Source organism: Drosophila simulans, chromosome 3L (assembly GCF_016746395.2).
Source record: "Drosophila simulans strain w501 chromosome 3L, Prin_Dsim_3.1, whole genome shotgun sequence".
NCBI lineage: Eukaryota > Metazoa > Arthropoda > Insecta > Diptera > Drosophilidae > Drosophila > Drosophila simulans.
Window position 1 is genome coordinate 18,942,008 of NC_052522.2, and position 20,273 is coordinate 18,962,280.

The 20,273-nt window shown below is 43.0% G+C and overlaps 10 protein-coding genes across 11 annotated transcripts; 6 read left to right on the forward strand and 4 right to left on the reverse strand.

Moving 5' to 3' along the window:
• Positions 1-123: 123 nt before the first annotated feature.
• Positions 124-864, forward strand: LOC6738659 (BET1 homolog). The gene is made up of 2 exons (XM_016171716.2): positions 124-329; positions 422-864. Exon 2 carries the CDS (start codon positions 459-461, stop codon positions 810-812), a length of 354 nt encoding a protein of 117 aa, XP_016032482.1. The 5' UTR covers positions 124-329; positions 422-458; the 3' UTR covers positions 813-864.
• A 363-nt stretch (positions 865-1,227) lies between these two features.
• On the reverse strand, positions 1,228-2,888 carry LOC6738660 (protein max). The gene is made up of 5 exons (XM_002085426.4): positions 2,658-2,888; positions 2,517-2,582; positions 2,092-2,199; positions 1,789-1,912; positions 1,228-1,727 (listed from the first exon to the last, which is right to left on the reverse strand). Exons 1-5 carry the CDS (start codon positions 2,700-2,702, stop codon positions 1,585-1,587), a joined length of 486 nt encoding a protein of 161 aa, XP_002085462.1. The 5' UTR covers positions 2,703-2,888; the 3' UTR covers positions 1,228-1,584.
• Positions 2,889-3,032: 144 nt separating this feature from the next.
• On the forward strand, positions 3,033-3,610 carry LOC6738661 (SOSS complex subunit C homolog). Its single transcript, XM_002085427.4, has 2 exons — positions 3,033-3,288; positions 3,347-3,610. The coding sequence occupies exons 1-2, from the start codon at positions 3,163-3,165 to the stop codon at positions 3,608-3,610; spliced, it is 390 nt and encodes a 129-aa protein (XP_002085463.1). The 5' UTR covers positions 3,033-3,162.
• Positions 3,611-3,621: 11 nt separating this feature from the next.
• On the forward strand, positions 3,622-5,504 carry LOC6738662 (rRNA N6-adenosine-methyltransferase METTL5). The gene is made up of 2 exons (XM_016171717.2): positions 3,622-4,109; positions 5,259-5,504. The coding sequence occupies exons 1-2, from the start codon at positions 3,622-3,624 to the stop codon at positions 5,410-5,412; spliced, it is 642 nt and encodes a 213-aa protein (XP_016032483.1). The 3' UTR covers positions 5,413-5,504.
• LOC27207677 lies at positions 4,677-5,110 on the forward strand. The gene has a single exon (XM_016183365.3). The coding sequence runs from the start codon at positions 4,738-4,740 to the stop codon at positions 5,014-5,016; it is 279 nt and encodes a 92-aa protein (XP_016032484.1). The 5' UTR covers positions 4,677-4,737; the 3' UTR covers positions 5,017-5,110.
• On the reverse strand, positions 5,433-7,624 carry LOC6738663 (putative aldehyde dehydrogenase family 7 member A1 homolog). Its single transcript, XM_016169262.2, has 2 exons — positions 7,520-7,624; positions 5,433-7,125 (listed from the first exon to the last, which is right to left on the reverse strand). Exon 2 carries the CDS (start codon positions 7,122-7,124, stop codon positions 5,502-5,504), a length of 1,623 nt encoding a protein of 540 aa, XP_016032485.1. The 5' UTR covers position 7,125; positions 7,520-7,624; the 3' UTR covers positions 5,433-5,501.
• Positions 7,625-8,006: 382 nt separating this feature from the next.
• Positions 8,007-12,764, forward strand: LOC6738664. Its single transcript, XM_016171718.3, has 7 exons — positions 8,007-8,179; positions 8,238-8,341; positions 9,958-10,039; positions 10,099-10,860; positions 10,914-11,325; positions 11,388-11,852; positions 11,920-12,764. The coding sequence occupies exons 1-7, from the start codon at positions 8,105-8,107 to the stop codon at positions 12,642-12,644; spliced, it is 2,625 nt and encodes an 874-aa protein (XP_016032486.1). The 5' UTR covers positions 8,007-8,104; the 3' UTR covers positions 12,645-12,764.
• Positions 8,380-9,328, reverse strand: LOC6738665 (chymotrypsin-like protease CTRL-1). The gene has a single exon (XM_002085431.4). It carries the CDS (start codon positions 9,297-9,299, stop codon positions 8,427-8,429), a length of 873 nt encoding a protein of 290 aa, XP_002085467.1. The 5' UTR covers positions 9,300-9,328; the 3' UTR covers positions 8,380-8,426.
• Positions 12,765-14,408: 1,644 nt separating the features above from the next.
• On the forward strand, positions 14,409-18,641 carry LOC6738667. 2 transcript variants are annotated; one of them, XM_002085433.4, is made up of 5 exons: positions 14,409-15,434; positions 17,614-17,674; positions 17,724-17,798; positions 18,104-18,352; positions 18,417-18,641. In XM_002085433.4, the coding sequence occupies exons 1-5, from the start codon at positions 15,308-15,310 to the stop codon at positions 18,541-18,543; spliced, it is 639 nt and encodes a 212-aa protein (XP_002085469.1). In that variant the 5' UTR covers positions 14,409-15,307; the 3' UTR covers positions 18,544-18,641. The 2 variants fall into 2 exon arrangements, with proteins under 2 accessions (XP_002085469.1, XP_039150174.1); XM_039294240.2 differs by having other exon boundaries at positions 15,322-17,674; positions 17,732-17,798.
• Positions 18,642-18,714: 73 nt separating this feature from the next.
• Positions 18,715-20,034, reverse strand: LOC27206209 (collectin-12). Its single transcript, XM_016169261.3, has one exon. The coding sequence runs from the start codon at positions 19,626-19,628 to the stop codon at positions 18,960-18,962; it is 669 nt and encodes a 222-aa protein (XP_016032487.1). The 5' UTR covers positions 19,629-20,034; the 3' UTR covers positions 18,715-18,959.
• Positions 20,035-20,273: the final 239 nt, after the last annotated feature.

The window sequence follows — 20,273 nt, forward strand, 5'->3', positions numbered from 1 at the left end:
AATATTTAAATATATATAATATTTAGTAAATTTCGGAAACTTAGAGAAAGGACTTACGATATTATAAACGTATTGGCAAGCAATGGGTTAATTGAAAATCGTAAAGTCTGTACACGCATTGCTACGGAATTAATTTGCTACTCCGTTTTGGTCACATTGCTCGGAGACAAGAAATTGAATTGCATGAGAATTTAAAAAGTTTCGTTTATTAAGTAGAAGCATTAGTCAACCGATTCTGGAAATCAAAACACGAGGTCAAGGGTCAATGCTCAGTCAGCCACAGAGTTTGAGCCAAGAAGCGCCTATCCCAACAGCTGTTCTGCCGCTGGGTGAGATTAGATGTTTACGTTTACGTGTCACTTGATCGAAACTGAGATTTGTGAACATTGTATTTATTTCGTTAAATTCACCCAATCTGCAGCAATCCGGATGCCAAACTGGCACACTCGGGGAGCAGTATGCGCCGCAACAATTACCCGTACCAGCCACTAAACCAGCACCCATCAGGGCCCCATCCCGCGAGCCACGACGCCTTGGAGGCGGAAAACGAGCAGGCGGCGGAGGAGCTGAAGCAGAAGATCGGTGCCCTGAAGTCCCTCACCATCGATATAGGCAATGAGGTGCGCTACCAGGACAAACTGCTGCGCGGCATTGACGACGACATGGACCGGACGAGTGGATTTCTGGGCAATACGATGACACGGGTGGTGCGACTGGCCAAACAGGGCGGTGGTGCTCGCCAGATGTGCTACATGTTCCTCTTCGTCCTCGTCGTTTTCTTCATTCTTTGGATAACCCTCAAGTTCAAGTAGTTGTTGGTAATTTTATAAAATATATACCCACATATTTGTATTGTTTAGTGTAGTGGAAGGTTGTATTTGGTTCGGAATGCGGTTCACTTTTGACCTGAAAACATAAAGTTAAATATATTTTTTAAGTTCAAACCAATATTAGAAAGACAGATACGTACGTTAAAATCTCTTCAGCAAGAGGAGATTAAATCAAGATATACAGACAAATAGGGGAAGGTTCCAGTATCAAGTGATCAAATTACTTCCAAAAATTGCTGATTTTATCTAAACCTAAAAATCATATTATAGTCGCATAAAATGCCAATAATTTATAAACTTCCTAAAGAACAGCACACATTTAGTATTGCAATTAGGATAAAAACCTGTTACTCAATTGGTCCAATTTCCATAATAGAATTCATCAATAAGAAGCCCCTTTTTTTCTAAAATATGTACTTACTACTTTATTCTTTGCGCAGAGAGTGACAATTTGTTGAAAGTACAAAAGACGCACGCATACAAATTAAGGTCGATTGGGTGGGTTACATTTTGGGTTTACAGCTAATGATGATTATGATTATCGGACTTGTTACTGTTCTCATTTCCACATAGTGTGATTGAAGTGGCTTTAATTCGAATTTGGAACCGTTTCCTTCACAACTTTTCGAGGGCTATTGCTTTCGTATAACACAACTCAAAGTTGAACTTAATCCACGTATGTAAGAATTCAGAATGTCGGTGAAAATGAAAACCGGAACACGCCTGTAAGCAGCACTTCGGGCTGGACCAGCGGCTATGCGTGGAAGGTCTTCATCTTTTTATTGCTTCTACTGAAGTCCTGGTCGAGGTCATCGTCGTCGGCCTCTTCGCTGCCCACTTCCTCATCGCTTAGATATTCGGTGAACTGATCCCCATTTTGACTCTCCAGGGCTCGAACTGAAAAGTATATAAAGTATCTTAGCTGGAAGTTAATTAATAACCTGTAGTAGTTGCTCACTCTGCTTAGCTAGTATGTTGTTTTGTTTCCTGATCTCTTCGATGTCTTTCTGGTTTTCACTGATCTTCCGCCTCATTGTCTGTATGCATTCGGTGGTCTTTTTCAGGATTTGAGCTCGACTCGCCTGTAATCGGATGAAGATATATATTATTAATTTATTTATTATTTCTAATTAGCTTTATCGCACAGGGTCTACATTTTTTTGATACTTCGAACTTTGAACTTTGAGAAAAAACGAACTGGTATGACTTATGGGATTTTCTTGGCAGAAAGTGAGCCCGACCTGTTGCTCTTTTGGATTACCTTTTCGCCCTTGAGTGTGGGCACCGCCTCTCGCAGGTTGGTGAAGCTCTCCTTGATGTGATCGCGCCGCCTTCGCTCCAAAGCGTTGTGGTGCGCCCGCTTTTCGGCCTTGAAACAAACATAAAAATTAGCATATAGGAAATTCCATCGCAAATACAGCAGAGCTCAGCATAGTAATAACGAAAAGTGAACGAAATAGTCTCAAAACCATAGGAATAAAAACGTAAGTTAGTAAATAGTAATATATAATATATTAGGTCCCTCTGAGATTATTTTCGATTACGAATCCTATTGCTGTGAACTCTGCTGTAAAGTAATCACGCTTCTGTAACAGCAACAACAACACGTGTGCGTTCTGTTTATCAACAAAAGGCAATGTGCGCAGTCGCTTTTTCCCACTTAGTTTATGCCTGATGGATAGTCACCTGGGTGAAATTAGCGGTGTTCGTGTGTCGCGAGGATCCCAAGCCAGTGTCCGAGTCCCCATCCTCCTAAAAAGTCGTTAATTCGGCATTAAAATCAATATTAAGCACACGTATGAGTATATTCCTCTGCGCCTTGCTTACGTCACTTTCGATGTCTATGTCGCGGTCGTCGTCGCTCATACTCATGTTGCTTCACTTGTTTACACGGATTGCGCGCAAATTAAGAATTATTTGCAAAGATTACTTAGCTGGCAAATTGTATGTTTGTTTGTGAATATTCCAAATAAACATGCAACTTTGTTGTTGTCTGCTCACGTTGTAGGATTTACAGAGTGACCAAATCGAGCTATGCTAAAAATACTGCAAACTTAACCCATATAACCCACCCATATTTTAAATATTTGATTTGTTGAAAATACAATTTATATATATAAAACACAAATTCAATATTCGCATGGTTTGCAGATGGTTTGCTTTCAATTAAGAATATTCACACATTTGGTTGAGTTAGATTACCCCTACTATTTGCGCCACACTACAGTACTCGCCAGTGTGACCACACTGCTCGCAAAATGCCAAAGGCAGCGGCAGAAGCAGCAGTCTCCAAGAAGTTTTTCATATAGTTCCGACTTTACTAGTTTATTTGATGGCTTTTCCCACCACAAGTGCCCAGCAAGCCGAGACGAACCGCAAGATACTCGAGGAGATCCAGACGAAGAAGCAGTTGCTAGCGGGCGGGATCATAAACCTTGGCCTGAGTCCGCCGAACCAGGTGAGTTCGTTGGGAACATGCCGATTGGAAAATGTGTTTACCTGGACTTCTATCGTAGATGCCCGCACCCCAGTTGCTGGGACAGCCGACGACAGTGAATCCAGACTTCCAGGCGGGCGTGGGCATTGCCACTAATGCCACATCCACCGCCCGCTCTGCATTTAATCCAACGAGCTCTACGACTTTGGGCTTCTTTATACCTCAGGATTCGTATTTTGGAAATAGCTTTATACCCGTGCTGCCTCGCCTGGAGCCGCTGCCGTCGCCTGCGACCACGCCCACCACCCCAAACGCACCGCCCAGCCACAGTATCAGCAAATAGCCGGATCCGCAATGGCCCGGATGAAGCTGAGGAAACTGGAGGAGTACCTTCAGGGCGTTGATGGTTTCGAACAGCCCAAGATCCTGTTGGAACAGTACCCCACTCCGCCGCACATAGCTGCCTGTATGGCCCATCACATGCAGTCGCAGCACGAGGACATCGAGGGAAAGCTGGTCGGAGATCTGGGCTGCGGCTGCGGAATGCTCAGCATTGCTTCAACTCTGCTGGGCGCACAGCTTACGGTGGGCTTCGAACTGGACGGCGATGCCGTGGACACCTTTAGGGGCAATGTAGTGGAGATGGAGCTACCCAATGTCGACTGCGTGCGGGCGGATGTCCTGCAGCTGATCGGCAGCAAGTGGGAGAAGTCCTTCGACACGGTGCTAATGAACCCCCCATTCGGCACGAAACACAATGCCGGCATGGACATGCGGTTTCTGGAGGTGGCCCTACGATTGGCCAACAGAGCAGTTTACTCCCTCCACAAGACGTCAACACGGTAAGTCTGTATATAAAATTATATACATAAATAAAATTAATTATAATCGATACTCGTAAAGGAAAAGGGAAGATTTAATTTGGATTACTATCCGTGTCAAGCCCAAACATTGCCAAAATGTTTCGATGAAACTTATTTTAATCATTTTCTTTCCGATTTCTATCCGTATTTAACGAAATTTTCGAATTTTTCCCTAGCAAAGCCCGTATTTTATACCAGGGCTGGTATATAACATTATCTCTTGTTTTTTTAATGTAAATGCAAGTATTGAGCTTTTAAATAATTACATTAAATGGAAGCGAACTCTTAGTTAAACAGATACTCAGCTAGTATGCTTGGTGGTCTATACATAGGTATATTTTGAAATATATTGATATTCAATATTCAATATATGAATGTACATATGCAGATTTATACTTCAAGAGTATCTGCTGGTATAAACAGATGCGCAATCTTTTGTTATTGGCACAGTAAACAAGAGATACAATTGTGCCCGCTTTTTGGTAAATGTTCTTCCTTACCGCTGTTTATGCTATTGTTGTTGTCTTGTTAAGAGCGCTGCTCACAACTATAAAACGCCGCAGAAACACCAACAAGGTACAGATAGCAACTAAAAGTCAGCAGCAAGATGGTCCCTTCACGTAGCCTGCCAATCCTCGCTGTGGTGTTAGCGATTCTTCTGGCCTCCATGTCCACTGAAGCGCAGATCCTGGGCCGCGGCCAATGCCGCCTCACCGCCATTCGAGTGTCCGCTGGCGGGACAGTGTGCGAGAGACTCTGCTTCCGAAAAGACTACCGCGGTCCGCCGAACCTCTGCCGCCGCATCCCCAGAGATGCAGTGGTTCCTGTCTGCTCGGGTGGCTGCTGCCGCAGCGGTCCCAACTGCCTGCAGCTGCTTTACACATAAAGTACTTGGATAAGATGCAGCACGTTTCATCAATAGTTTAGATTTTAGTGAGAAACTATGAATATTAAATATTTCAAAATATATATGCTACTCATTATGAGAGGATGAGTTCTTTAATTAAAAGGGTATCTTATTATTTGACCCCTTCCTGTTTTTAGAAGAGCTGTTCGAATAGTTAAACCTAAACAACTTTGAAATAGTACTTCAAAGCCAATTTAAATATCGATTTTAATTATTCGCAGGTCGTACATTCAGAAAAAGGCACTGGAATGGGGCGCCCGCGGCTCTGTGGTCGCTGAACTCCGGTACAACATCGACGCCAGCTACAAGTTCCACAAGCAGAAGTCGAAAGATATCGAGGTGGACTTCTGGCGCTTTGAAATCGGTCAGGAATAGGAATAATTTTATCGGTTGCATTTAGTTTCGGACATTATATGTATTTGTATTTAAAATTGTAGCACATTAAAATTTATCGTATGTGGTATCTACTCCACATTGAAGACAACGCCCTGGGCGCAGGCCAATTCCCCGGAGTGGTTGACTGTAATGGTGGCCCGCTTGCAATACTGCTTCCAGGCATCCGATCCGGACTCGCGACCTCCTCCAGTGGCCTTTTCGCCTCCGAAAGCTCCTCCAATCTCGGCGCCGTTGGTGGTGGTGTTGATGTTGACGATACCGCAATCGGAACCCTTGGCTCCAATCCACTTGAATGCCTGCCCGATGTTTTCGGTGAAAATGGCAGAGGATAAGCCCTGCTCCACCTCATTGTTCCATTCGATGGCCTGGTCCACGTTTTTGGCTTTGAGGATGTACACGATCGGTGCAAAGGTTTCGCGATGGACAACGCTGGCATCGTGCGGCAAACCAGTGATCACAGTGGGCTCTACGTAAAAACCATCCCTCTGGATGACATTGCCTCCGAAGGCCACCGTTCCTCCTAAGGATTTCGCTTCCGCGATGGCCACCTTGTAGTTCTCCACGTTTTGTTGCGTGTGCACGGGACCCACCAGGGTTTGAGCTTCAAGCTGATGGCCAATCTTGGGAATTAGCTGTTTGTATTTACCAACCAGCTCCTTTACGAACTGATCGTGCAGCTTTTCGTGGACAATAATCCTTCTGGTGGTGGTGCATCTTTGACCACTGGTGCCAATGCAGCCGAAGAGTGCTGCGTCCAGGGCCATCTTCACGTTGGCAGATTCATCAATGATTAGGGCATTATTACCGCCTAACTCGAGGATCACCTTGCCAAATCTGCGCTGCACTTCGACGCCCACATCCCGACCAGTCTGGCAGCTGCCGGTGAAGGAAACGAGGTTAACTCTCTTATCAGCCACCAAGGTCTGACCCACATCGGTTCCTCCTTGGCAGAGAGCCACCACCGGCGGCAGATTGTTCCTGCGCAGCACTTCAGCCACAATTTTCGTGGTCGCCACCGAGACCAAGGGAGTGCTGGGAGCTCCCTTCCACAGCACACTGTTGCCGGTGGTTAGGGCGATAGCAGCATTCCAGCCGAACACAGCATTGGGGAAATTGTAGGCCGAAATAACGCCCACCACTCCCAGCGGACGCCAGGCCTCCAAAATCGAGTGATCCGCACGCTCCGAGTTGATCAGCTGGCCGGAGTAAATCCTGGAGAGGCCAACGGCATAGTCGCAGATATCTATGAACTCCTGAATCTCGCCCTGTCCCTCGCTGTAGATTTTGCCCACCTCCAGGGAGACGAGCTTTCCTAGGGGTTCCTTGTACTTTCTCAGCTCATCGCCGATTTGGCGGACTATTTCGCCGCGGACGGGAGCTGGAACCTGTCGCCACTGCTTGTAGGCTTCCACCGCCAGCCCGATGGTCTGCTCGAGCTCCTGGACATTTCCCTGACGCACTTTGGCAATCGGTCGACCAGTTCCGGGATCATAGCTGGTAACGGATGGCCCACGACCTTGCCACTGACCCGAATAAACACCTGGATTGTCGCGCTCCAGTCCCAATTCTTTCAGGAAACTGTACTCCGGCTGATCAATGAGAAATGATGAGGATGATGAGTAGCTGGCGGACTGGGTAACCAGGCGGCGCGGCACCGCCAGCTTCGAAATATTTCTCAAGTGTGCCAACATGCTGCATAAATAAATAAATATGTTTACATATATTATAAATTTGTAAATAATAGAGTTGCATATAGCATTCAGTTGTTATCAGTGATCCATATTTTCGTATCTTAATACCACTTAATATAAAAGAAGAGTTGTTAAATAGTTCATAATAGCATGAGATTGAATTAAATACTATATATTAGGGGGGCATGTTAAGATCCAGGGTTATTTCTATGGAGAATTGTTGTTCTGGCGGAGGAGAACGTGAGGAGATTTATGGATTACTGATTAAGAGCTGATACCACTCTTATCGAGCGATAACAGCACCGTCTGTTCTCTGGTTGCTGGCTGGAAAGTTTTGTTTTCAGATCCCCAGCAGAGCGGATCCACTGATAGCATCTCCACTAGAAGGTACTCACTTGGTAGGTGTCCGGATCGATGGAACGACTGACTGGCCGAGTCGCAAGTCAATTATCAACTGACGGCGGATTCTGAATGCTGAACCAGCGGGACAAATCGGCTTTTGTGGGCAGCTTATCGCAGCCGCAAACTGAATTGAATGTGTGTGGAGAGGGGGAGGAAGGGGAGCTCCCCTGGTTCTTATCAATTGAATTAAAAAATTGAGAGGTTGAGTGCAGCGTGGTCATGAAAAAGTAGCATACTTTCAGATGGTTAGTCGAATATTTGATGTGTTGGTTTTGACCATTTCCCTAGGATCCATCGTATATAGGAATCTCTTGATACTGTTGCACTAATTATGAATTTATTATTCATATTTGTTTTAGTTATCACTAACTCTAATTTCAGTTAATCTGCGCATTTTTCGAATGTCCTGATAAAATATCGCTGTTCATATCCGATTTCCGCTTTCGATTGGCTAAATCCTCTGTTTCCCTAGCAACAAATGAACTTAATAAAATGTTTGTTAGTTAGTTGGCACATATTCAGCAGTTTGTTTGCCGTTGAAAGTTTATTGTTAATGTGTTTGAAACAGGACCTAAATAATGGAGGTGCTCGAAGAGGGAAACTTAATGGACAGAGTGCCCATTTTACTGCAGCGCGATCTGGAGTTTTACCAGGTGCAATACCCTAATCCTGAGATTGTTAGACATTACGTAACCCATCTCCACAAAACAGACACATCAGCGGGTGCTCCAGGAACCAATTTGCTCCGGAGTTGTGGGTGGAAAGCTGGATTTTCCACGTTACGCCTCCTTTGCGGCCATTAAATTAATAAGATGGTAACTTCATTTATACTATATTTTTCACGGATTCGATGAATCTATTTATTTAGTAAAATAATAGTCAACTATAGAAGCGTATTTATTATTTCTTAGAATTGGTTGCAAAGCTAGTGCTCTTTAGTTTTGTTCTACAAAAAAGTTCGGGCAGATGAGTAGTATTGTATGGTTCTTCCATACCGTCATTGGTGCTGGAGGAGTAGATTACCGTACTGATCCATTGATGCAATTGCACCACATCGGTGTAAGATCGCGAGTTGGAGCAGTTCGCCTCGACGGAGTTCGCGATGCCAAACAGAACTGTCCGGTTTGGAAGAATGTAGTCTATTTCACGGGTCAATGGTGCGCCAGACGGTTCATCACAGGAGTCCAGATCCTTGTGACCAGCACAGAACTGACCCTTGTCCAGTTTTCCACATGCCTGCGGCATACGGACCACTGTTTTGGAGCTCAGCATAGGTGATTTGTCCGAGTTCTTCCATGTAGTTCCATTAAAGTAGTCCAGTTTATCGGCGAACGTCTGCATCCGTGAGTCCAGGAGAATGCAGACCGGAATGATATGCTCTTTGTATATTACGGTTCGCAGCAGTTTCATCAGGCCAATGTTATTCGCCTGCGTTTCCGGATTAAAGTTGGTGTTTCTGAAGAATGCAGCAACTACGTGGTCTTCTGCCAGCTCAGAACCAATTCTTCCGTACTCTCCCAAGCGTGCTCGAATAGCTCCATTGGAGCCACCACAATGTACATCTGTCAGGATAAACCGCTCGTGGATCAGGGTTCCTACGCAAACGATGCGTCCAGAATGGTGCAGGATGGCTGTCCAAGGACCCACTGCATCTCGCGACAGGCCATCGCGTCTTTCTCCACAGATATTCTCCAGGAATTGAGCCGTTCCGGATCCTGAAAAGAAAATCAGTAGACTTGTGAACACCGCAACAATTTCTAGTTCGCTGAACATTGCTAAACTGTACACACTGAAGTGGAATCAGCTCGGAGTCCTTTATAAATGCTTCACGGGCTCTCTTTTTAAAACATTATCAACCGTTTCAAGTTCTACATATACATTTTATAAAAATAGAATAATAAATATAGAAATAAATACTTATCAGCAACTGTAGAATGATGATCCAGCATAAACTCCAAGTAAAAATTCTCTGATAACCAACCTATTACAATCAATGCTGATTTTCTAGAAGAAGAATTTGAAATTGTACACAGGTATTTCAGATCAAAATTAATTTTAAAATTCTTCAATTGTGCAGAAAACTAAACATTGTATTTTTTAAAAATATATGTACATTTTTTATTTTCAATACGCCATTTAAATACTTCAGCTTAATAAATTAAAACGTTATGCGACGTACTATTGTTATCACAAGAATACCATTATAGCTTGCTTCGACTATTAGATACCCGTTACTCAGATTAAGCATAGAGAGAGCATATACTCTCTTAATCTATAAATAATATTAATCTACGAATATTATATCGACGACTTGGCTGCGAGCTCTTTTCACCGATTTGCTGCTTTCGCAATAGAGGGTATCTTATAGTCGGGTACTCGACTCGAAATTGTCGATAAACAATGCATAATAAATATTTTTTAACTTACTTAGGTGGGAAGACGAGTACTTTGCCTCGTACCGCAAGCCATCTGGACTTTTGCACACAGAAAAGGAGATGAATGAAGGAGATTTTGTAAGTTTAATTTGTTTAAATAATTTAGGGATTTTTATTTAAAACGTTGTGTTTCTCAGTCAAGTGTCACCGTGAAGACATCCGATCCGGATAAGTTCGTGCAGCTGGTCACGAAGTCTGCTGACTTGCTGTTGGAGCACATACATCGCCTCTCCCAGGAGTCCTTGGATCACGCCGACCTGTCTGTCCTCACTGCCACCATTGGGGCAGCATCGCTGGTCAAGAACTCGTTGAGTGTCTACATGCAGGCAGCTACCACTACCATATGTCCACCCAAGGGTGATGAAAAGGGAGGAGCACTCAAGCTCAGTTTCAAGCAGTATTCCCAGATGTCGGAGGCTCTGGCCGAACGACTTCTGGATCTCCATTGCCGGCTCCTTTTACTTTACATAATGCAGGACGCCGACTGTCTGCACTGGGAGGATACCCAACCGTTTTTCGAGTCCGAAAGAGGCTCATACACCGTCCAGATGTGGTGGCATTACATGAGGGGTACACAGACCGATCTGTGGAATTCAGTGCCACCTAAAATGGCCCAAAAGATATTCGCTGGCATGCTGAACGAAACGCTGAGCGTCCTCACTGTCCGATACACTCAGATAGTAACCAGTGTGGCAAGATCGACGCTCCATCTGGTGGATATATGCAACATGTTGCTCTGCATCGCCGAACTCTTGCCCCACATCTGCGAGAGTGGCGAGGCCTATGTGGGACTGCAGCTCAGTAACCAGAGCGTTATCATAAGGGACATCCACGCCAAGTGCAAGGAGCTCTTCTACTGTCTTCTCTTGAGAGGATCGCCATTGGGAGTGCTCTCCAAGGTATGAAGTTAGACTTCTCTGCATCTTTAAAATCTGTAACATTTGTTTTGCAGGTTTTTCGCAAGGGATTGGACAACATGGAAATGTTTAGTTCCCGTCACGGATTGCCCAGTGCCTGGATCATCTTCGCTCTTCCCAGATACTTTCCCAAGGAGCAGTCCTGTCAGTGGGTCACCGAATTCTCCGATCTTTCTACCAACACAGCTATTTCGTTGGACTTGAGGGTATTACTCGCGTTTCCCGAGGCTGATTGGTCCTATCTGTTAAAGATTCTACTGATGAGAGATGCCTATCTCACTGGCATTATAATGCGTCACCTGATGCAGTACTTACCCTCATCGGAAAACTTCAAAAATGTGGCAAAGATATCGTTTACCAGTGCTGAGGGTGCCCCTCAAAAGTGTGAGGCATTTTTGTGTCGTGGAGAGTGCTTCAATGTCACAGATTCTATAGCTGGAGATATTGGTAAGATCTAGAATTTTATTGTCTAGAATTTGTAACTTTGATAATATATTACTTCCATACAGATCCAGTTGGTCAGTCCAACTACCAGATCGTCCTATCTCTCACCTATTTGGTGGTGGCTGTTGGCAAGGCAGTAGATATAAAGTCATGTCTGATCAAAACACTGGAGGAACATGCGATTGCGGGATGGAGTGATTGCCTGGACAAGCGACAGGTGTGGAACCAGAAGCGAACCCCCTGGTTAGAAGCCATCATGCACTTCGTGTACCCTGTTCTGGATTGTGTGGTGGATATGTTGGTGAATGCCGTGGAGAACGGAGCCAGTATGTACCAGGCCATGTCCTTGGCCCTGACGTGTGTCTCTGAGATCTGGGATTGTCTGCCCGAGGGGCTGTACAAAATCGCCTCCTTGCTGCAGGACATCATTCCAGTATCGACCAGGCCGTTGGGAGATTCAGTGCTACTGCAGGTGGTTTTTGCGGCACTCTATACAGAGCTCATCAAAACAGCAGAGATGTATGAGCAGGGTATGTAAACATTTCATACAGTTTCCTTTAATTTTTTGGTTATTTATTTAAATCCTTTTCTGATTAGCTAAAGACCTGGACAAGGCTGCCATCTGTTACTCCATATCGGAGGCCATCTGCTCCATTGACGAGGACGACAAGCACACGGATCAGATCGAGCTGTTTCTCAAACAGGCCAAGGAGAGTATCAACTTGGACACGGACTTTGGTGGTACTGCAGGCAGCAATAACCGAGGCGCTGGGGGAATGAGTGCCGTGAGTACCATCAAAATGGACGACCTGGCCCTGACCAATGCGGAGTCCGATCGCCTGAGCCACAGTCCACCCAACAACTATGCCATGGAACTGGATGTGGGAATCGCAGATTACATAGCCGAAGTCCTGGTCAGCGATGTTTTGACCACGAATATCGGGAAACAGGCCCTGAAAGTAGTATACAACTATTTGAAGTTCAACAAGGACTGGCTGCTCGAGCAACTGGGAACGGGTGACAATGACCCCAGTCCTTTCCAGGGCATCCAGGGCCAGAATATCAAGGAGGCCAAGACTTCGGTGCTAAGGTCCATGTTCTTCATTGGGAACACCCCCTTCGACCAGCTGCTAACGGGCTCTTTGAAAATCGACTACGTCAGTTGGTTGCAGATGCCGCTGTCCTTGAATCCGGAACGGACCTGGCTGCACTTAACCAGACGCTGCGATTTCCAGGAGGATGCCAAGCTGTCGCTGCCCGAGGTGGCCATGGTGGCCGGGATTACCAAGATAATGAAGCGGCGCAAGGAGTTTCCCAAGTGAGCGGCGCGGAAAGCGTCATTAAGACGGAATGCACTTAAAAAAAATAAATAGTGATGCAGCCACTATGCAAATGAGAAAGATTAGAACAGCTATAAAAGTTAGGAAGGTACCAAACTGGATAAATAAAATATAAAGCCATTCTTAAATGGCTACAATGTAATCAACTTATATCGTCTAAAAATATCTAAAAGATATTATCTAACAAAAACAATAAATGTTTATTGTAGCTTATATTTATTATTTTTAATTGTGTACAGTGTAAGACCAATTGCAAGCATAGAAGTCCTGGACAAACGAACCCAACTGCAGGAGGTGGTATCAAGGACGACCTTCAGAAGTATTTCGCTGGAATCCTCGAGCTGTTCCTTAAGGAAATTAACTTTTCCGAGTGTGGGGCAGCTGTGAATTATGTCGTTGATGGCGGCGGCGACAGTGGAGAGCTTCCTTGGGGGCGACGGCTGCCACTTTGGATGTCATTAACGCCGCATAATGCAAACAAGCCTGACGACAGACACCTTAGCAAATGCACAGGACAATAAGCGGAGGAGCTAAAAAAATATTTACTCGTGCTCCTCCTAAACCCCCCCAACGTGAATTTGGACCCCATTTAATGTATGAGGATGAGGGCGGTGTAGCAACCGAAAATGTTTTTGTCCACATTCTGCGTACTCACCCGCCTCTTGGCAATTGCTCAGCTTTGCTCCTGGCTGTCTTTTGAGCTTCTTTACGCCTCCCGCCACTCCGCTCCCCATTCAGCCAGTTATGAAAATTACTGAAACGTGGCCAAAGACGGGTGAGGGAGTCCACAGGACCTGCAGGACGAGGGCACGCACACACAGAGCCGCTTCAGCAGTGGCAACAACATGAGGCAGTGGCTTCACACACAGGACAACGTGACAAATAAAATCAAGCTGGCTTTGAGCAATGGGAAGAGTATCCTGTTTCAGGCTTAAAACTCAAATATTTGTAAAATTTAAATATCTGCTTTATACTTGATAGAATATTAATGTAGTGTATATTAATCAGCTTTTCATTGTGTAAAATAGTAGGCGAATTACACAGTTCCCACTTCTTATACTTTTGGTAACATCGGATACTCAATAAATAAATAAATTCTTCATCGTTGCAAAAAAAAGTATTAGAAAAGTTTAGAAAATAACACAGAAAAATTACGTTCCCGCCCATGGTGCCTTCTTGTAAAAAACCGCAGGACTATAAAGACTGCCCCAATGCGCTACGCTACACAATAAATCGCGAAGAGGAAACACTTTAAATAAAACAAGAGATAAAACATACAAACTGTTCTAATTAAAATACCGAAGACAAAAAATAATGAATTATTCATTTGAGTTCTTTAATAATATTAACAATGTTATTCAAAAATGTTGTAGTATGAAAAATGAATAACCCAGTTAAATAACTTCTGAAAGAAATTAAATAATTTTTGTAGTTAAAAATTAACACTATATCCTTGCTTCAAATTAATATATTTAAAGGGCATAGATTTAAAGAATTCTCATACTGCCAACGCCAAATAAGTTCTCAAATACAAATCATAGTGGATGTCAAAAACAGCTAACCAATTAAAAGCATCTTTAAAACAACATGGATATATTTGCGGTCACCATAAATCTCAGCATTAAATCGCAAAAACGCATTTAAAAAGAAATAAACACTACTCGTGCGCTCTCGTAACAAATCAACTTAGCAGTTTCGAATGCAGCGCCGCCCCATTGGCTGGTATTTGGCTACAAAGTCAGTGGCAATAGGAAAAGCAGTGGGAAAAGCAGCCTGAGCGGCGACTCTGGATCCTGACTCCGAAAATAGAAACGAATCCTGGCCGGTCCTTTCATTCAGTTTCATTCAGCTGGCGCCGCTGGAAGCGTGCGGACGTTCGTTGTTTAGAGCTCGGTCATAAAGTCGAGTGGCAAAGTGGCACTTGACAAAAATAAAAAAGTTACAAACCTGCAACAACAATAAGAAAAATATTTAATAAAAAAAAAATATTATAGAGGGCACACAACGTGCGGGAGCAAAGTGCAAATGGTAACGGTAATTTGCAGACATTAGTTGCCACACACACACACAAACGAACGGTGCGGTGATTAAAGGACATGAAAGGAGAGGTGCGAAAAATGTCACATTACGAATACGCAGTGTGTGCCCGAGTTAAATGGTGAAATTTAAAAGCTGTGCGAGCGCTGGAATTGAAAATGTTTGTCGCAAAGTTGCTTGGCCACTTAGTATGCCAGGCACGTAGTGCATTTTTGTGATGTGGATACGGCTCTTTGATTGTTTTATTAGCGATTCCCTTGGACAGGACCTAAAACGACAGTTTCGAATGAGAGTTAAAGTTATGGAGGATTGGAATGTAGTATATTGAAAATTTGAATTTAACTAAAAACTGATTTTGTTCTGAAGTGAAAATTACAAACTATATAAAATAAATTGGATATGAAGATATTGGAGCTTACAATCGAAAATTTAAGGACTATTACTCCGACTTTTATCACCAGTGCCACTTAAGCACCAATAAACAAGTTATTAACGGCAGAATTAAGCCGCACTTTTGGCGATTCATAAAATAATTATACATATAAATAAATTAAATTAATTAAATAAATATATATATATACATATATATATATATAACCAAGACAGCCATGAGCCAGATGCAACTGCAATCGCAGCGCGTTCGCCGCGCCCGTCACCATCGCCGCAATCAGTCCGCAGAGCCGTGCGAGTGCCTTCGTCCTGTGATAAGGGTTTTTGGTCTGCTGACTTCATTCGGTAAGCTCAAGTGCGCGGAAATCCGAGCCAGTGGAATAAGACTTGTCGTTGCCGGTGCCCAGGTGACCCCCGTTTCGAGATAATGCCAATCTCGATACGGGGCTATGATGCATGTGCATGTGCATGCATTTATGTATGAATGTGCAATGCAATGCTTTTCTGGCCCTTGTTTGGAATGTTTACCCTTGACAAATCGTAGGAAATAGTTGTGCATGGTAACCATTGCCTCGGGATATGTTGAGTGCTGTGGCTTATTATATTTCTTGGCACTGAATGGGAATCGCAAGACGAAGATGCTGAATGGGGACATGCTCTTATTGGCTGCTTTTATTGTTCCTTTCAATTCATATAATATTACTCTTTGAGCAATATTTTCATTGTACACAAAGGTTCTGCATTTGTTCGAGTAGACGGGCAAAATAAATGTGCATAAAAGGAAATGGTTTTCCATATTCGCAGAGCACAGAAATGTGCTTTAACGAACAGGATATTTGATCTAATGTAATTTTGAAAAATAAATAAATTCCATCCAATACAACTGAAATTCAAGTTTAGCTTAACAATTAAACAGAACACAGAGAGTAAATTGGTAGAAGATTAATTTACCTTTTTTTCCGTCATTTAATTACAATTCAATTATGCTTTTTTTGTACTACCCAGCTTTGTGTTACATTTTTTCCGCTTAAATTGAGGCAATAATTTTAGATTGACAGCCTGAAATTTAATGGCATTTCGTTTGTCAATTTACGAAGTCAAATTTAATTTATTAAGCAGGCAAGGTAAAGCGAAAGCAAAAACTTAATAAATAAGGTTGCATTTTTTCATCCTCTATCTGCATTCTAATCTGCGAAAATGCAATCACATTTTTTCATCCCAATTTTTCGGCCATCTGGCGGAGTTATCAAAGTTGGCTTAAACGCTTATCGTGGCCAATCATAACGATTTTCCGCCACCATCTGACATTTTCCTAATGCGCTTAAGATAGTGCACCGCCGTTCTTTTTTTTTACAGAATTTGATAAATCGCCCAGCTGCAGGCCAACAAAAACTTCGGGTCAAGTTCAAACTAATTTCTTTGCAAATTGTTTTGGGGTCCATCATGGGTGCAGTGGCACGCAGGAAAACAAAGTATAAAATCTGCGTAGTTCATAAGCTCCGCATTATGGGGTTCCTGGTAAGGGGGTAAGGGGGGTTGGGGTTTTCCAAGGAAACTCTCTGGCAGAGCCATTAACAAGGCATTGGCCTCTATGCAGCTTGCAGCTCACGACTGGCATCCTGTGCCAAGAGCACAGAGTTTTCCCAGCCCGATTTTCCCCTTATCAGCAACTTTTCCATACGGTCGACAATGAGCTGTGTTGTTAGCCTCTTGGCGCCAGCCATTCGCCAAGTTTTCCCCTTGCCCGGCATCTATTTTCCCCCCGCCGCTTTCAATTATCCTGATAATTTTTGCATGTTTTTTCGATTTCCGCTTTTTCAATTTTTATCTCCGTTGACAGCATTTAATGTAATTGGTTTGGTTTCGGCTCTGCAGTTGTGCTTAAATATGGGGCATATATATATCTAACTGGCAAATCTGATTGGTTTTTCGCGACTCGGCATAATAAAAACAACTTAATTAGATTATATTTTTATGGACCACTGGGCGTGGTGGCTCCATAGCCACGGCTTACCATATCTTATACATTCAAAGTGGATTTGGCTAAGACAAAATGTGAAGTGGAACCATAATGTGGTTAGAATATGAATGCTGCGGAGGGCTGTTCGATAAAAATATAGAAAATAAAGAGAAGTGGTTAAGAAACCTTTTACGTTATAGAATTTAAATTAATTTAATTTTATTTCAAGTTCATATTACAAACCTAAATATTAATTATTATCATTTTTATTTTGAAATTTGTTGGGCTTACTTAAAATGCTTTCTTTCAAATGATGTAAGCTTCAGCAAAATTGCCATAAACTTCTTGAGCTCACCTCGTTTCCATTCATTGGTTTTGTATTACATTTTATGGCCAAAGCGTGGTAAACAAAAAAGCCCCAGCTCAATAAATATGCTTATAAATATATTTGCCTAGACAAACTCACAATATTTTGTAGGCTCGTTCAAGGATAACACTCCTCGTTTCAACCCGCCAAAAAGGACCCCCCGCACCGAACCTTTCTTAAGCCATTTTTCATTTCAGTTATCTGCGGCGTTGGCGTTGATGTCTACATGCATGGCTATCAGGCCGGTCTTTATATAGTGTAAGTAAAGGATCTAAATATCCCCATAAATATACTAATTTCTGGTTAGTTTTTCAGCCGTGCTGGTAATGTTCATTGAGATCAAGTGGCTTGTGACTATCTTCCTGCAGCTTCAGTGCGCAGAGTAAGAAAACTATTCAAGATTCACAAATTATATGTTAATAAATATGAATATATATATTTATAAAAATATTATTTTTTATTTTTTAAATATTATATTTTTATTATTATTTTAATAATATAAATTAAATATTTTATTATTACAAACTATTATTTATAATAGACGGAAATTCAGTTACCAAACTTGTGCAGTTGAAAAAAAGATAATCACTAGATATACCATATTATCGTACTCTTTACTATTGTATACCAGATTTTTCCTTGAACATTTTTCTCTGTTCACGTATCTATTGATTCAATTTGTTTCAGGGATAATTACCAGTGGAGGTCCTGCAGCTGCTTGGCCTGCTGGCGACTTTCAGCGATTTGTGGCGGTTGGCGACCCACTCCTGTTTATGCGGTCATCGGCATCTGCCTGATCCTGTATCCCCACAATCTGTGGCTGAGTTATGTGGCCGGAATGTTTCTGATACTCCTCGGACTCCTCAGACTGTGCACGCTGCTCCGGTTCAGCGCCTCGAAGGAGGAGGGCCTCCTGCCGCAGTGTGACTTTGAAAAGTGATGCCAGCCAACGAATGTCTGTGTTATTTGTTTCTAATGTCTGTTTGTTCTGCGATGATAGGGTCTCGAGCTTTGTGGATACCATGGAGGATGATTTCGCGGAGATTGGTGCCTCGCATGCGGGATTGGATGAGGAAGCGGAGGAGGAGGGTGACGACCACACCGCCATAGACGATGATGTTTGCTAATAGTTTAAGCCAGCTTTTCTGCCTAATGTAATGTGAGATTTTAAACGACTTAACAGATGTCTAATAATATACAGTTTTTAAAGAGGTTTCGATTTAAACGCTGCATGGTATAATTGTATTGGTAATCTTTTAGAAAGGTATCTCGTTTGATTTCGTACCTTAATTATCTGTTTATTCCTTTCGAGAAAAACGTAAGTCCGAATCGTAACACAAAAATCCAAAGTAAGCCCACATTTTGTATAATTTTTCTACCCATTTATAAACATAGCAACTCTAATGCCTAAAATATTCAAAAAGGGAATTTTTCAAAAGAATTTCAAGAGTTTTTTTTAAGTAACGGATATCTGATAGTCGAGAATCTTCTTTTTCCCTCCAGAATTAATTATTAAAGCTATTTCGTTTTAAGTACTGTTATTTTAATTTCGTCTTTTATTGCTTTTTGTGCTAAACGGATTTCTGCGTTCACTAAAGGCCAAAATGAAGGGCTGGTCGTCGAATTCTTCTGGTCTTATTAGACCGAACGAACGCTCATTGCCGTAGTCATAGTCCTCCTCATCATAGTAGTTATCGTAGTGCCTATGGGGTCCTTTTGGGCCACCATGTGGTGGTGGAGGCGGAGGTGGAGGATAGGGATACGGGGGATATGAACCTCCGGGATATCCAGGGGGACCCTGAGGACCAGGTTGGCCAGGCAATCCAGGCATCCCGTGGTGGCCCTTATCTCCTCTCGGTCCCTTCTCGCCGGGATCACCCTTGGATCCCTTGGGGCCGGGATAGCCCTTCTGTCCCGGCAGTCCCGGTGGACCAGGTGGACCTGGAGGACCGGGTGGACAACGACATGGCTGTGGCTGAGGGTACGGATACGGATAGCTTGGCTGATAGTGTGGCGGATGATGGTGATGATGATCGTGATCCTCCTCTATGATCACCTCCTGTGGTGGCGCCGGAGCGGGACTTCCAGCTTGGAGGGTGATCAGTCGGGGCACAGAGGCATCATCCTTGGCGAAGACTCCCCCAAGAACAGACAGTAGTGCCACCAACAGAATACTCCAGTTCGCAGAGCGAACTTCCAGATTCGACGACATGCTGTAAACTAACGAAAATCAGATCGCAGTCACTTCTTTTATGTGGATAAATGCGTCTGAAAAATGGCAATAGAGGAGAATCATTCAAACTCCCGTTAAGATGGCTCATTTGAGATTTATATGTCTTGTCTTACGATCGCATTATATTTGTATCGTATGCTAATTTCTCTTGTTTAATAAACCAAGCCATTTATTTATAAAGTATCTGATTTGCATAATATTCAATGAATGAGTCGAGTTCTTAGGCTGATGAAAGAACTTTCACACCAAATGGATGTCGGACTTTGTGATTGAGCCATGAAAAGTGAATTCTTGTATGCTAGGATGGCTCAATAAACAGGTATGTTTATCATTTCTGAGTGTAAAAATAACAAATTTTAAATGGAATCAGAGCAATGTCTGCTGGTGACCAATATGATGATATTAACCATTTGGAATAACTAATTTTGTAATTTTCCTACCCCTGAGATACCACAACCTGTCCGTCCATTTGAAGCACAAAAGAAAACACTTTCGAGACATGTTAAAGATGTCTGTTCGCAATTTTATTTTACTGTGGCTTCTTTATTATTCTTTTGTAAGTGTGAAGTGGAACTCATGCTGACAAGAGCCACGCCCACACAAACCTCAACAAATTTTTTGGGT

Excerpts from the sequence above, each read along its gene's own strand:
- LOC6738659 (XM_016171716.2), top strand. The coding sequence starts at position 459 with ATGCGCCGCAACAATTACCCGTACCAGCCACTAAACCAGCACCCATCA.
- LOC6738660 (XM_002085426.4), bottom strand. The coding sequence starts at position 2,702 with ATGAGTATGAGCGACGACGACCGCGACATAGACATCGAAAGTGAC. Across the intron at positions 2,200-2,516 it reads ACACCGCTAATTTCACCCAG|GCCGAAAAGCGGGCGCACCA; the intron begins GTGACTATCCAT and ends GTTTGTTTCAAG. Across the intron at positions 1,913-2,091 it reads CCACACTCAAGGGCGAAAAG|GCGAGTCGAGCTCAAATCCT; the intron begins GTAATCCAAAAG and ends ATCCGATTACAG.
- LOC6738661 (XM_002085427.4), top strand. The coding sequence starts at position 3,163 with ATGGCTTTTCCCACCACAAGTGCCCAGCAAGCCGAGACGAACCGCAAG. Across the intron at positions 3,289-3,346 it reads GCCTGAGTCCGCCGAACCAG|ATGCCCGCACCCCAGTTGCT; the intron begins GTGAGTTCGTTG and ends CTTCTATCGTAG.
- LOC6738662 (XM_016171717.2), top strand. The coding sequence starts at position 3,622 with ATGGCCCGGATGAAGCTGAGGAAACTGGAGGAGTACCTTCAGGGCGTT. Across the intron at positions 4,110-5,258 it reads CTCCACAAGACGTCAACACG|GTCGTACATTCAGAAAAAGG; the intron begins GTAAGTCTGTAT and ends AATTATTCGCAG.
- LOC27207677 (XM_016183365.3), top strand. The coding sequence starts at position 4,738 with ATGGTCCCTTCACGTAGCCTGCCAATCCTCGCTGTGGTGTTAGCGATT.
- LOC6738663 (XM_016169262.2), bottom strand. The coding sequence starts at position 7,124 with ATGTTGGCACACTTGAGAAATATTTCGAAGCTGGCGGTGCCGCGCCGC.
- LOC6738664 (XM_016171718.3), top strand. The coding sequence starts at position 8,105 with ATGGAGGTGCTCGAAGAGGGAAACTTAATGGACAGAGTGCCCATTTTA. Across the intron at positions 10,040-10,098 it reads AGATGAATGAAGGAGATTTT|TCAAGTGTCACCGTGAAGAC; the intron begins GTAAGTTTAATT and ends TGTGTTTCTCAG. Across the intron at positions 11,326-11,387 it reads TTCTATAGCTGGAGATATTG|ATCCAGTTGGTCAGTCCAAC; the intron begins GTAAGATCTAGA and ends ACTTCCATACAG.
- LOC6738665 (XM_002085431.4), bottom strand. The coding sequence starts at position 9,299 with ATGTTCAGCGAACTAGAAATTGTTGCGGTGTTCACAAGTCTACTGATT.
- LOC6738667 (XM_002085433.4), top strand. The coding sequence starts at position 15,308 with ATGAGCCAGATGCAACTGCAATCGCAGCGCGTTCGCCGCGCCCGTCAC. Across the intron at positions 17,675-17,723 it reads CAGGCCGGTCTTTATATAGT|TTTTTCAGCCGTGCTGGTAA; the intron begins GTAAGTAAAGGA and ends ATTTCTGGTTAG. Across the intron at positions 18,353-18,416 it reads CCGCAGTGTGACTTTGAAAA|GGTCTCGAGCTTTGTGGATA; the intron begins GTGATGCCAGCC and ends CTGCGATGATAG.
- LOC27206209 (XM_016169261.3), bottom strand. The coding sequence starts at position 19,628 with ATGTCGTCGAATCTGGAAGTTCGCTCTGCGAACTGGAGTATTCTGTTG.